The sequence below is a fragment of the Zosterops lateralis genome, assembly GCF_965231275.1.
Source record: "Zosterops lateralis genome assembly, chromosome: 6".
Lineage (NCBI taxonomy): Eukaryota > Metazoa > Chordata > Aves > Passeriformes > Zosteropidae > Zosterops > Zosterops lateralis.
Window position 1 is genome coordinate 41,176,525 of NC_139761.1, and position 15,124 is coordinate 41,191,648.

Consider the following 15,124-nt stretch of genomic DNA (forward strand, 5'->3'; position numbering starts at 1 on the left):
AAGGCACACCAGACCTGATGTGGCGCCGGGAACCAAAACATTCTTGGAACCAGCAAAGGACGGGACTGATGCCACCAGAACCTCCCTCCTATTTTCTGACAGGTGCCCAGGGTAGTCCCGAGGACGTGGACAGCTGTTAAATAGACATTGGCTCCACCACGGAGGTGAACAGACATTCAAAATCAAAGTCGAGGTAATTTAGGTTGAAGTATAAGTAAAATTCAGGTAAACAATCAGGTTAGTGATTTCCTGCTGCAGCTTGGACAACAGCAGACCTCACAAGGCCATGAAGGGGAACCAGGGGCTCAGAGAACCTCCTCACCTGGGCACCCCTGCCCTGTGCCAGGTGGATGTGCACGCTATTCCCTCTGCCATGCCTGTCTGAACACCTTCAATAGTTTGAAAAATGTTATTTGGAAATAATTATTTATTAATAGCTTAACAGTTCTAATAAAATTTGTGTCCTGATGGTTTTAAAGTATCAGCACTGTAAAATCATATAATATCCTGAGTTGGAAGGGATCCATAATGATCATCTGAAGTTCAACTCTTGGTCATGCACAAGACAGCCCCAAAAATCATACCATGTGCTTTTTGAGAGTGTTGGCCAAACACTTCCTGAACTCTGTCAGGCTTGGTGCCACGTTTACCTCCCTGGGGAGCCTGTTCCAGTCCCCAAACATCCTCTGGGTGAAGAACTTTTCCCCAATATCCAACCCAAGCCTCCCCTGACTCAGGTTCATGCTCTTCCCTTGGTTCCTGTCACTGGTCACCACAGAGATCAGTGTCTGTCACTCACTTCCCCTTGCAAGGAAGCGTAGAGCACAATGAGGTCTCCTGTAAGTCTCCTCCAGGCTGAACAAACCATGCTGCTCTTCATAAGGCTTCTCCTCCAGGCCCTTCACCATCTTCATAGTCGTCCTCTTCAACAGCTTTATATCTTTCTTATATTGTGGCACTCAAAACTGCACACAAAATATTCAAGGTGAGGCCACACCAGTGCAGAGCAGAGCAGGAGGGTCACCTACCTCAACTGGCCAGAGATGCTGTGCCTAAAGCACTCCAGATGGGGAGTAGATGATAGCCAGGAAAACAGATTAATGTAAGCATTGTTTTTGGCATGTAAAAGTACAGTAATTTTCAATGTTATTACTCACAATAAAAGACAAACAGACACTTGAATGTACCCACAACCATTTTTACAAGAAAAACCTGATACATTAAAGACTCAAGAGTAATTTCCATTTTATTTGTTTTACAAAGTCAAAAACATACAGATTTTTTAGTCCAATGCTTTCACATCAGATCCAGAGCAAACCAAATCACGTGCTTAGAGAACTAATACCACCAACTTCACCATCCCTGTTCCAAAAAATTAAGAAAACTATGGGATAGGATCTGCATCTCAGATTTGATCAGCACCATTGCATCGGTATTCAGGTTTTTTCAATGTACAGAAATGTTAGCCCCAAATCATGTCTCAGTGCAGCACATCTTACTTTAAAATCAGAGCTTGAAATTATTCTTTGAAGGACAGACAAAACTGCTCCCCTCTTCAACCATAGGAAGTCACCACAGAAAACAGTGGCATCTACTTGCAATTCCATTTGCCTTTCAAGTTTCATACATTTTATGTTTATAAAAAGGAATGTTAGAGACCAAAATCTTCAATAAAGAGTAGGTAAATACAGACAAAGCAGTGCAGATTTCTCATGTACTCTGACCCCTGTGTCCAGGAGTTCGGTAACTTGAACCTCATGGGAGCATTCCACTTTGGAACAGAACCATGAAACAAATCGGTTAATTTTAATGTAATTAAATTAAAACTGTTCTACTCGTTAAGACATTTCCTGGTTCTCATTTTTAAAGCCATCTAAATATTCAGGATTCACATTTCAAAGGACCTCAGCAGAAAGACAGACTGATAGATAACTTCAGAAAGAATTTAACTGCTATTGCTAACAAGGAGAGAAACTCATTTCAAGCTCTGCATTTAAAGTACCCATAATCTGTTACATAGCAACCAGCATATAACATGTAACTTGTGACATTTATCTACATTGTGTTATCACCACCTATTACAAAGAGCAGGCACTGAACTTTTTAAAATGTTATTACAAATCATGAAGATTACATATTACTGAAAAGTTAGAATCCATATTCAAGACCCAACATTTTAAATGCGTCCGGTAATGTTACTTTATGTATATATTTATAGATGAGCTATTACACTTATTTTGGTTTTTGGCCCATTTCCCCCAAGTTCATAACCAAAAAAATCACACTGGACCATGTAAGCAGGTGAGCACTCTTGAGCTAGCTGATAGTGCAGAATCCTTGCAAGTATCCAAAACCTGAGATTCAAGAGGTCAATACTCTGCAAATAGTGCTAGGCTACCTTTTAAAATAATTATGGTCCCTTTCCTCTCCTGCCCACCTGTCTGGGAATATATGAGAACTACTTTTTTCCTGCCCTTCACCTATGAGCGCAATAATAGATATGATGGACACTATATAACCAAAATGTTCCTCAACAGCATGATGTCTGATCAAGTCCATGAAAGTATTTCGTAAAGCACAATGCAATTTTAGTTCAAAGCACTTCCCCCCTCATAATATCTATAAACAAATAAAGCCTATTTTTCAATCCAAATTAGAAGTTATCAGTCTTGTTTCAGCAGTATCCTCAAAACAAAACTGTCCTCTTGTTAGAAAGCACACCTACGATTGGAGATGTTTAAAACATTAGGTCTACTTGATGTTGCAGCATGGTATGGAACCTTCAGGAGTCCCAGGTTCCCAAGATCAAGTTGCTTCTCACTTACTTCTCCTTCATTTTTTTTAAATAACGAGCCCGTATTTGTTTGTTTGTTTTCATTATTAAGTTAATGGCAGTAGATGTAGGTAGAAGAGAGATGACCCATCCCTAAAAAAAAACAAAAGAAACAAAACAAAAAAAAAATTAAAAAACCAGGAAGGGTTGAGGTCTCAACATTTAAAAACCTGTACTAATTGCTGTTTTTTTCCATAATAAACACAAAGGACATTTGAGATCCTTACATTTTCCGAGGTGACTTACCATGAGTGCATGAGGTAGGTACCCATTGGTGCGGGACTGCAGGCCCACGGTGCCCAAGGCAGCTCTGACATACGTTTCAGGGCTGGGCTTATCCAGAGTTGCCTTGCGGATTTTGGACATTTTCGTTGCCACGTAATATGGTAGAACACTCTGCACACAGGAAAATTCACATTAAACAGGGAATGCTTTCAAGATTAACTTACAGATCCATCAAGGATCTAAAGTAACTGGAAATCAGATAATCTGTGCACTGAATTCTAGCTTAAGCCAGCCTTATTTTCAGTTCCAAGATCACAATAGGATCCCAATATAAGATCAAAAAAAATTTAATCAGATAACCCATGGGTCATATTTGGGCATAGTTCAGTTGTTTCCTGACAGTCAACATCACCAGCTGGACCCCTAGAAAAAACTCTCTTGCAAGCATAGGGTTGAAAAGCCATTCTAACAATTTGCCTTTGTAAGTACAAAACTTTATTCCAGTTTTTTTAATAGAAAATGCTGTACTATTGCTTCTCTGTAGTAAACCCACAATGTTTGCTTGGGAAGGAGGTGCAGAACCCAAGAAAGGAATGTTATAGTAAAAGCTCCTCAGTTTGGCATCTGTACGGAGGCAGGAGGAAGGAGAAAAGAACGTCCAGAGACTCAAAACATGGAGCTTGTAACTCCACAGCAGGGCTCAGAGGACAGAGGAGATTATCAGTACCAGCATGGAATGACAGAAGGCAGGATCAAGAAACAGGGTACTGTTAATGAACATTAATAGCAATGTTTGGAAGCAGAACAGAAAAGTGATGCTGGGTCTCAGAACTGTCTGGAGAAGAATAGTGGAGAAGCAAGAGGAAGTAGCATCGGTATATGTTGATGGAGGGATGCTAATAGCACAAAGGCATGTCCATGGTAGGGCAAGTTAGACCTGAAAGATCCAAAAATCTCATTCCACCTATGCCAATCTCGTGCTGCTGGAGAAGGAAAAGGAAATGCACATATACTTGTATAATACGAAGTAATGCTCTTTACTCATGGTCGTGGTTTTGGCAATGCTTTCAACTTCTCAATTTTTGCCTCTAAAAAAGTAATCAAAAAAAGTCCTGGTCTACAGCCCTTAAACAGGTATTAAATATACCATATCTCAACATGCCTATAGAGGTTAGAACTTTATCACCACTTTGACAAGCACCTCCTAAGACACTGTCAGTGGCTCTAGCAGTGATTCAATACATCCATCCACTACTGCCCAACCAGCAGTTGCTCCCACTGCTGTACCTTTACAGCAAGTATCTGAGAAGCATGTGTCCACTTCTGCTCCACTAATTCCTCTCCAAATGAGAATACCATCTCAAAAAACAGTATGTATTTGGGCAAGTTACAGTTTGTAAACCTGTTTCCCCATGTTAGTCTCTTAAAGAATGACCACACATGCCTGACTCAGAAACATCTGCTGTTGCTCTTGGCAGCACAGCAGGGAAAGGACCCCTTCAGTTCTCATTGAGTGTCTATCCATGCCATAGCTGTGCACACTTGAACAGAAACTTTACCACCACAAACAGGAAATATTGGTATGTCTGCTCATTCCTTCACCTGAGAACATGAAAACCATTATGCCATTATGTTTATAAATAGGACTTTCAATAATATACTACATGAGTCCATTTTCAAATAGTAAGGAAAAACATAGACACCTAAACTTCAGAAGTGAAAGCAGCTACCATTGCCTTTAAAATCATCAAAACCTACAAATGCTTGGATAAGAAAACTACTCATTCTGCTACCATAGTAGCATAGGTGCCTAATTTCAGCTCCAGAATGTAAACCACACCTATTTTTCACATTACATTTCTAAGCTGAATCTCTAGTTTGATGTTTTAAAAAGTTAAAAATTTAAGCTTATTCACCACCAAATTATGTCTGCAACATTCCCACCAAGAAAGGCACAATAGATATGATCTATTCTCTTTCTCTACTCAAAACAGACTTCAAAAGTGAACTGCATTAACCAGTTACACCACTGGATAGCATGAAGGAGCAAACAACTGTGCACGAGGATACTTGAAAAAACAAGCATATGGTAGCACTACTGGATTGATCCACAGACTCCAAGGCACATAGAAACATGGGATTACACTCCAACATTTTTCTTCTCCCAGAGGCACTCCAGAAAACAAGACGACAGGTACGTAATTTCAAATAAATTATATTTACCATCTTTGTATTAACTGGACCTTATTTTAATAGACATCAAAAGACCTGCTAAATTGATTTAGTTTTCTCCCCTCCTTCCTTCCCACAAGGAATTCAGAGACTCAAGAACTATACCTAAAACAGGCATAACAAATTAAAAAAAAAAATAAATTCACTGCTTTCAGCATTTTACATTCAGCCATATAACCCACACTACTTGGGCAAGTAACTCTCCTTATTCAGGGAAAACTTAGCCTGCACTACAGTTTCAAAACATGCCTTAAAAGTAGCTTATGTCAGAACAATGTGTCTTGCTCACTTAAAACATTTGATACTTATAGCTCTGAAGCTTCTTAAACTTGGCTCACACTCAAAATTGGGTTCTTGAATATTATTTAGATGTAAGAAGTCAGATCTCAAGTCCTGAATAGTCAAGTTGTAAGTCCTCCAAAGTCAGAACAAGTTGTTTACACAGTTGTTCAACCGTGTAAACAACTTGTTTACACAGTTACATCACCTTTTTTACCTTACTTTTAAAAAAGTAAAAAGACCTTAAGTCTCCAATGTTGCCAAGTAAGTTTCCTTCCCTTTCCAATGTTGGAAAAAGGAGAGTGGGGAACATAAAAGGGAAATGTTAGAGTTACATCACCCTAAGGTGACCTGTATAGAAAGCTAAAGAGCAAAGCTAAAAAGCTTTGAAATAAGGAAGGTAATGACATCAGTTTGGTGACAGCACACTTTTGTGAAGAATACCTGGAGACAGAGCTGGGGCTGTTCAGTGATGTGAAAAGGAAGCTGGTGGTGACATCTTACCTAAATTATTTCAATGGTAGCTATGAAGCTAAGAGCCAAACTCTTCTTGGTAATGCCTGATCGAATGAGAGGGACAACTGTCAATTTTGGCTGTAGACTGTCAGAACGGACGTTAGAGAGACAGTCTTTTTACTAGGAGAGCAATATAAAATTCAAACAGACTGTCCAGAGAGCTCACAGCAACCCTGCCCCTGAAGATTTCCAAGATCTGGCTGCATAAAGCCACAATCAGTCCATGACCTAGTGCCAGCAGCAATCCCACTGCTAATTGCTAGGCAATCCAACAGCTGGGAGAGCAGGAGGTTGGGGTAGAAAACTTTCTGGTAATCCTTTTAAATGAACATTTTCATTAATTTGTGGTCTGGTATTTTATGTAGTGAATACAATTTTAAAAAGTGCAAGTTTCTACGTCTATACTTTTGCTATGCATAGTAACAAAGTAGAGAGGGACAATACCAATAACTAACTGAAGTTTAAAAAGAGAGTAAAAGAAAGGGTCAAAGAACCAAGCAATATTTCTAGACATATTAGAAGAGCAAAAATTTGATAAGACTCTGCAAAAATCTTTCAAGGAGAGATCTTTCTGAAAGTCCTGAGAAAAGTCATTCTCATCTTCTTCCTCTTTTGCCTCTTTTCCCATGAAAACACACACAAAATTTTAACCTATGCTATTACTGTGCTGCTTCTGAAAAATTAAGCAGACCTGTCAGCCAGAAGAATATATTTTTAATCCAAAGATGGCTACACTGCAACAAAAGCACTATCAAAACTGAGCTTCCACAGATGGTAATCCACTTGAGCAAGAGATATACTTGATGCTGATATAAAGAAACTGGTAAAATTCCACCAGCACTTTGTTTCTGCTTTTCACACAGTGGTACTCTGTAGGTATTGCATGGCAAAAGTCAACTGGTTTCAATGATGATGATCTAGCTGGAAGGGCAAGTCTGGAAAAGTGTAATGCTTCTGAAGGTCATAGAGATGTACTTAAAAAAAAAATCTAAGAGGGATGCAATCTTTCTTAGGGATTGAAGGAGATAGGTCAGCTAGTCTTCACAGGAAGGTATGTGTAATATTCATTAGTGGCTTAAAGTGACTTAGGCTGAAACAAGAGGACAAGGACATGGACTGCAACAAAATTAGCATAACAAATTGAAGCTGTGACAGCTATTGATAATCAGACCCACATAACTCAAAGCCAATTCACTATCTACATTTAAGGGATAAAAGCAGTGCTGTCAGGAATTCAGCATCCTAAGCGAACACCAGTCACAAAAAGACAGTTTACTACAACCTGTGAAGCTTTGTACAGGAAAATATAAGTGTAGATACAGAAAGTTAGACTGAATTCTTCATTTGCTTATAATTCTAAAAATGTAAGATACCAAAACCCTTTTCCTAGCTTTTCTATACCCAAAAGCTAGATATGCCTATACTATGAATGTACACAGTACATTCATACTGTGCTTATTGCCTTTAGCCAAGCATGAGTTACTGGGTTATCCACCTTTTCAGTCTCAACGGGTACTCCAGTCATAAACAGTTCTTGCTCCTCCTTCATTCTCCTCTCAAACTCCTAAGAGTACTATTTAGACAAAATCTGGGGAGGAGGAGAAAGCTGCACATAGAAACAACACATCTCAAAGATGTAACACTTCTTTCTCCTGCAAGCATCTGTCCCTAAGCATCCTCACACTGAAGTAACTTATGAGCACTTTGCCTAAGAAAACATCAGAAAACAGAGGTTAGACATAGTACCATAACACAGGCCCCAAAAAATTCACACCATCTTTATTGTCAGTGAAGCTGTGTGTTGAAGGGCCCTGTGGCTCAGTTGGCAGATGGACTTCAGGAGGAAGTCCACCCAGAAGACTTGATACTGATGTAGGAAAGGGCAATACTCTAACAGTTCCTTAAGATTCTTTTTGAGACTGATCACAGACAGAGAAGGCCACATTGCATGTAGGTGAAAATTATTGAAGAACAGCTGTCTGATAGTGGAGATAAATCTGCTAGTAATACAATTTGAAAGACACTGAGGAGGTAGAAGTAATCAAGAAGGGTAGAAGTGAAGAGAAAGTTGTAAGGAACTTGCCAGATGGTAAACATTGACCCAGTGCAGGACAGTTTGGAGCTAAAGCCCTGTGAGAAGAGAAAGTAACAAGAAGACATGAAACACTAAAAGTTACTCCAGCTAAATCCACTTCACTAACTGAGAGCACACAGAATGACCCTATATGCTGAACTGAACCTGTTCAGAATGCTACCTTTTTATCCTTCATTGGTGCACATTGGTTTAGCTGTACATCCCAGAGTGCTAGGGCACAGAATCAAGCACCCAGGGGAGAAGTCAAGCTTTCAGAGCAGTACTCCAGTGTAAAACTAAAGTCAAGCAGATGGAATGCCTTCAGGATCCACCTTCCCCTTTCTCTCCACTGCAAACAGATCCCAAAACATACAACACCCCTTCAGATATTTAATATAAGGTTTAGATCTAGGTTTGCAGGAGGTTTCCATTAAAGGGTTGGTGACTGCATGGGAATAGCACACCCAAAAACTGTCTTTTTTCTTAATGCAGTCCATTCTCAGGAAATGTGACAGGACATTTTCTGGTGAGAAGTTCTTGTTTTGCTAAATATATTTAAAAGGGAAAAATAATCTAGCACATCAAAAGGGTAACATAGCCTTAATCTGGTAACCCCTTCCCTATAGTATTAGCCAGTAATACGAGTTGTGCTCTTTTGTATGATGATTACACATTTAAAGTAGGCAACTTTGTGCCTTATCTTTCATAAATGCCTTTGAAGTTCAAATGGCTTTAAGAACCACCACACAGAACAGAGGAATGAGAGGCATGGACATAGCTAACCCTGTTTGTAAAATCCCTAACTGAACTCCAAAAAGAGGTACCATTGTCTTCACAGTACAGGTAAGATCTCATACCACCTTTATTAAACTGATTCTTGCTCTGGAGAGGTTTTGTGACCAAAGCTGGAAATTCTAACTTTGTAAGCAAACACTAAGAGTATGTGAGAAGTGATATTAAAGCAAAATCCTATAAATCTGTTAGAAACTGGCTTGGTTTGCTTTTGTGCCACACCAAAAATAATTAAAGTCAAGGGAAGTAAACAAATGGGGAGGAGGTAAGGAGGGGTATGAAGCAAGAATCCTTAGCAATACAGAAAATTCAATCAGTCAGTTACACAAGAAGAATCTCTGATGCTTTTGTTCATTCTTCAACTACGCTTAGATTAGCAGTTGATTCACTGACACTGCAGCGATTCCACTATTCTAGTTGTTTGAGCTGCTACCCATGGAATGCCTGTACAAATGCATTCCACAAGTGTATTCCAGTAGATGAAGCTTCATAAAGATGTATTCTACAGCATTGTACACAGTTTTATGGAATACTTTATCCAAAAAGGTTCAATTAGCACCATCAGCTAAAAAAAAAATCACACAAAACCAAACCATGTCTTTTGTTGTTTCAAGACCCACGGTTTCAGAGTAATTTAAGAAAGCTGCTAATGGGATCAAAGGAAATCTTTATCCTTAATCTGTGTCACACACTCATGAATAAGAGAATATGCTGATTCCTTTTTGTTGCCAAGACACCAATGTTGCTGTGGTAACCACACTTACATGAAACAAACTACTCACCTGCACAATGATGCCCTTGCTCTTGTATTCTGCATGGAGGCCTCGGGAGAAGTAATCCACAAAAGCCTGGAGAGAGAAGAAGGGAAACATGCAGCACACTACACGTTACAATGGAAACTCTAGTTTAACAATTTTGTGTAAGAGTATTTGAATTACTATTTGGAGTTCCTGTTTTCAAAGTGAAAACCCTAGGTTTTCAATGAAACTTTGCATACAAGAGCAATGCCATTCAAATAGAAGCTCTATTCTTATGAAGTATTTTTACAGAAGCAAGGCTCAATCTAAACAAATAAATCCCTTTTTAATTTAGAAGAAAAAGGAACTACATTTGTTAAATAAAGCCTAGTTAAAAGAGGAAATGACAACTTCATGTTGACATTGTTCACTACTTATGTCATCTTCTTAGATATTTTTAAGATTGATTTAATTGGGTTCCTCTTGTGCATAGCTTTTAGAACAGTGTTTAAACACTTAGTCTTCTGCCTTTACACTTCTAAAAAATGCCACCCTATGGTGACACTTTTCCTAATCCTCAAGTCCACCTCCACAGATTCTCTTCCAAACTTCTGGAAGTTTTAGAAATTGCAAGACTGAAAGTTCAAAGAAAGATGTTAAAGGGCTTAAAAGTTGGATGTTAGCCCCTGCCTTCCAGATGCTCTCAAAGCTGATACAGCTGCCTCCTTAACCCTGCCAGGAAATATTGTTCTAAGAATCAAAGGCTACTTAGCAGTTCACCCCAACAGAGATTACCACTTCCCAAATTCCTCTAAACCACATTTCTACCTTATCCTTTTGTCCAGTGATAAAAAATATCAAGTTCTGCTGTGGTTTCTTGTTTCAGTGAAGTGATACAACCAAGTAGGATGAATAGAGTACCTTCAAGTCAATGAACTAAACCATCCCATCCATGCTTGATGCTAAAATAAATACTTAAATAAATTTCTTCAAGTATTTAAGAAGAAGCTGCTTCACACCAGATTAAAACCAAGCAGCAAAGCTCTAGTACTGCGTGTCCTTTACAGTCTTCCTTTGGTCACCATGTCCCCAGTAGTTTAACACAAACCCTAACTGAAACCAGCACTTACAGTTGGCAATGGCCAACTTTTTCCTACCAGGGCCATCCCACTGCATACCATCCCAGCCTATACAAGCAGCAACAGAAACACTCCACACTACTGGACTATTTCTATAGACACTCTTGAGCATACTTGGAAGACTGGAAATAAAACTGGATTTTGCTGTGTAGCAGGTACGTCCTTTGACTCTTCTTCAAGTTGCATGTATAAGCTAGCAGGAGGCTCCTTAAACCATAAAAAGCTTACCTGCTGTTCACCTGCTCTTTCTTTCTCCCTCTCCCCCTCCCCTGAGTGTAAGTTCATAAGAAAATTCAGTACTCAACATGAACATGACTGAAAGTCTGGCCTAGCAGCAACTATTCAAGTGAATTCTCTGACTATCCTATTGCAACAATAAGGTACCTGCATGAACATGCCAAATAGTTTGATGCAGTTTCTGAACACAGCAGGCAGGGGCACAGAGTATACTGATAATCCATTTAAAATAACTATATTATGTTAATGAAAGTGCTTTGATCATTCAAATTTCTAACTATGCCTCCACAACCAGTCCTGACATTAGCTACTGCTCCAGATACGGAGACAAAGTATAAAAGACTGTCTTTCTCTACTGGTTGTAAAGAGCTTGCTATAAACAAAGTGCTCATTTTATATGAGAAGAAAAAGCAACTTCCAGTATACAAATAAGCTTTGGAGTTTTTTTTCTTGAAAAGTTTATTTCAAGACAAGTTGGGTTTCCTACCTCCACAAGCTCAAGTCCCCCAACAACCTTGAACCTGAAAGTCTTACGAATGCTAAGTAAACATTCCCTGAATAAGCAGATAAGCATTTCGTTAGAAAATTTCTTCTCTCCTTGTGTATCTAAATATCTAATAACAAATCCAAGCAGTAAAGGCATGAGGGTGAGGTGGGAAATGATATAATCATATTTCACTTCTCATTAGCATTAACACAGGTAGGTAAACCTGTCAAAATACAGCACTATGATTCCTTTAAAAGAGTCTCATTTCTCTTATAAACTAGGGAATTCTCCACAGGAAGGTTAAAGAGTTGGACCGCATTTGCTCCTGATAATTAGTTGAAGTCATTGACTTACATCTGAAGGGTATTATGCTTTAAATCCCCTTTAAATGGATGAAGGGAGGAAAAAAAAAAAAAAACCACACACACACCTAGAAAGTGCAGATACAGTCATTCTATAGCTACATTAGGGGAGTCACTTTCATGCTTACTAATCTTGCTGTAGAAGATGGGCAGTGCTGAGAATAGGCAGATTATTTGACCTGTAACTTAGTTTTTTAAGGGGAGCAGAAGAAATATTTCAGATTCTCATTGTGAAAAAGACTAACCAAAGCAGTGTAAAATGAGAAGCTCAATCAATTCCGTAAAGCTGAAAGCACTGCCACAACAAAAGTGACTATTTGTATTAAAACAAAGAACTGTCCTCTCAGGAAACAGCTATTTCATTTCAAGGGGAAATTTTATCAGCTAAAGCTACTTCAGTCTTCTACACTTAAATACCTCCTCCTTTAGTATGAATAAAATAGTGTGCATCAACTCCCTTCTGGGAATATGAAGATGTTACTGAGAGTCTAAAGGAAATGTGAGTATGTTCTGACATGAATGACACTACTGAAGGTTTCTTCATCCTGTCAAGGTTCTGCTTAGGCTCTGAGATGCTTGAAATATTCAAGGCAATTACCAGATATGCCTGAAAAAGCTGTAGTGCCATACTGCTTTAATATCAGTGTAAATGTCTCTTGCATTCTGCTTTATCACATATACCTCAGTTCCATGCTGGGTACTCACATTCTGTCTTTACAGCGTTCATTCATTGGGAAAAAAAACATAAGACCAGCTGTAAAAAGATGCAACTGTCCCAGTGACACAAAGAGAAACCAGAGCAGATGAACTCAAGATGAAATATAGATCATAGATTCATCACAGAATTTAGGGGAAAGAAGTTAAAATGTGTTAAGATTAGTCAGTGTCCTTTCTCAACTTTACACTAAGCTTGGTTGGTACACTACTATCCTTTTCCATGTAAAAATGGAATGCATGAGGAAATACATAAAATAATCATTTCCACATCAGTAAACCCTTGCACTCAGTTTTCTCTCAACCTTCCAGCTTCCACTATTGGAAATATTCACGACAGAAACTCTGTACTTTTAGTTCATGAAAGCACCACTAGATGGACACCAACACATTTATTCCTGTAAGTGTTGCCTTATGTTTGACACTTGATTTCAGTGTGGAAAGGAACACTTACCTTGGTTGCAGAGTAAAGAGTCAGCAGTGGAGTTGGACACATCCCTGAAGCTGATGCAATATTCAGGATTATCCCTTTTGATCTGAAAGGAAGCAAAGATATATTATAAATTAAATAAAGGAAACATCTTTCATGTTTCCAAGAATTACAGCAATGCTAAAAAAACCCTTTAAACTGCAACTGAGATTACGATATGTTTAAAAACCCCAACCAAATTCTGAATTGAAATACACTTTATGCACAGTTAGAAGTATTCAAGAAGCTGGTATAGATCAGGAACAACTCCAAGGTCAATACAGCAAGAGAATCCAAGTTGTATTTAAATACACATACACATATATACACAATGAGCTAAACAATGCAAAACCATTGAGTCAAGCTGGCACAAGTTCAGAGGAGTTTATAAATCTTGGGATAAGATTGCAGAAATAGCAACAGAGTTTCATTGTATGATTTACACTTTGATAATTCCTTTCATCTTCTAAATATTACTTCATAATGGATCTTCAAGATAGCAAGCATCTGAATCTACTGCTCAAACATAGAAGTGTTTTAATAAATATGGAAGATATTCAGTGGATGAACACAGAAAATGAAAGTTGTCTTACAGCTGTATTACAGTAACACTGAAGATATTCATCAAGAGTATTTTGGTAAAGATACCCAAAATTAACAACCACTTGCTCTGTCAAGCTGTTCTAAAGCACATGCAGGTAGGACAGGAAGGCTCCTCACCTCCCAATACAGACTGATTTGAGCCATATCTATTGCTGAGACTAGTTCTACCTACAAAACCAGACATATTTAGTGCTAGGTAGAAAAAAGAATTAATTTTAAAAGCTGCATGCAAATTAGGGCAATTACTCTGTTAGAAGGTGCTATGAGACAGTCCAACATAGTGAAAGACAAATCTCTACTTTTTCTTACTCTGTTGGAAACTCAAGCCAGTTTACTTGAACATAGCACAAGTGTGCCATGCTCAGTGCAGTGAGGACACTCATGCAGGTAGACATCACTCAGCTCAGCTCCTGCAGATTCACATGAGTTTCCATTGTATTTGTTCAACCAGGTACACCCTACACCACTGCTGCCACAATCATTTAAGGAACCATCTTAACAAGAAACAGTAATTTAAGTCACCATTAAAAATTAAAACAATATACGTGCTTTGGGAATCATGAAAGTAGATTCAAACCAGAATGGCTTGTGCCATGATACAAGTGTGAATTAAACTGTGACTGATTAGTCACGAGAAATGAGATAGCAAATGCGGCAGAAAAGAATAATTTCAGTCATTCAGGATTTCAGGCACCTTTGCCAAAGTTCATTGCATTTTTCAGAACTTCCCTGAAAGGGTTGGTTGGTGAAATAAAGTAGTAAAACGGATCAAAATATGTAGCACAAAGCCTAAGATCACAAATTAATCAGGAATTTTCCATACAGCAAAAGGTTAACAGTGAATGCTAGAAGTTTTTCATATCAAGACAGGTGGTGACTGTGATATTTATTCATAAGCTCAAATGGAGATTAGCAGTGAAATGAGTATTTATGCATTTTTTTAAGAGAATATCAGATTGAAGAATACTGTAAGGAACTTTTTAAAAAGCTCAGGCTGCTATGTGAACAGACTACAGAATGGCAGATGAAAAATCAATATTAAGAGTGCAGCAATAACCAACAACGCATACTGAAGAAAAAACTGAATTAACTACAAACCTTGCAGGACTCTAAATCAACTGTCCCCTCCATGAAAAATCTGAACAAGGAGATCTCTTCCGTGCAGCAGTCACCAAAACCAGCCAAACAACAGGATGCTGGGAATGGTAGGGACAGATCCTCCACCACCATCAAAATCTTGTATTACAGTCTACAAACCATCTTTATCCCTCCAAATACAGAGGGATAAGAACAGAAATATTAAGAAACTGATGGTTTAAGAAAGGTGAAGAGAAGACAAAAAATCCACCCTGATACATCAATTTAGTTATTTAAGAGACTATCAAGAGCAGCCATGATAAGAGTACACAAACTAACAAATGAAAA

General features: G+C 38.5%; 1 protein-coding gene across 1 annotated transcript in view; it reads right to left on the reverse strand.

Annotated features, from left to right (window-relative positions):
• Positions 1-1,220: 1,220 nt before the first annotated feature.
• HSD17B12 (hydroxysteroid 17-beta dehydrogenase 12) overlaps positions 1,221-15,124 on the reverse strand; it is an 82,956-nt gene continuing 69,052 nt past the window's right edge. Inside the window, 4 exon segments of the mRNA XM_083863247.1 lie at positions 1,221-2,926; positions 3,080-3,229; positions 9,734-9,799; positions 13,082-13,163. Coding sequence (XP_083719373.1) covers positions 2,822-2,926; positions 3,080-3,229; positions 9,734-9,799; positions 13,082-13,163 — 403 coding nt within the window. The 3' untranslated portion in view covers positions 1,221-2,821.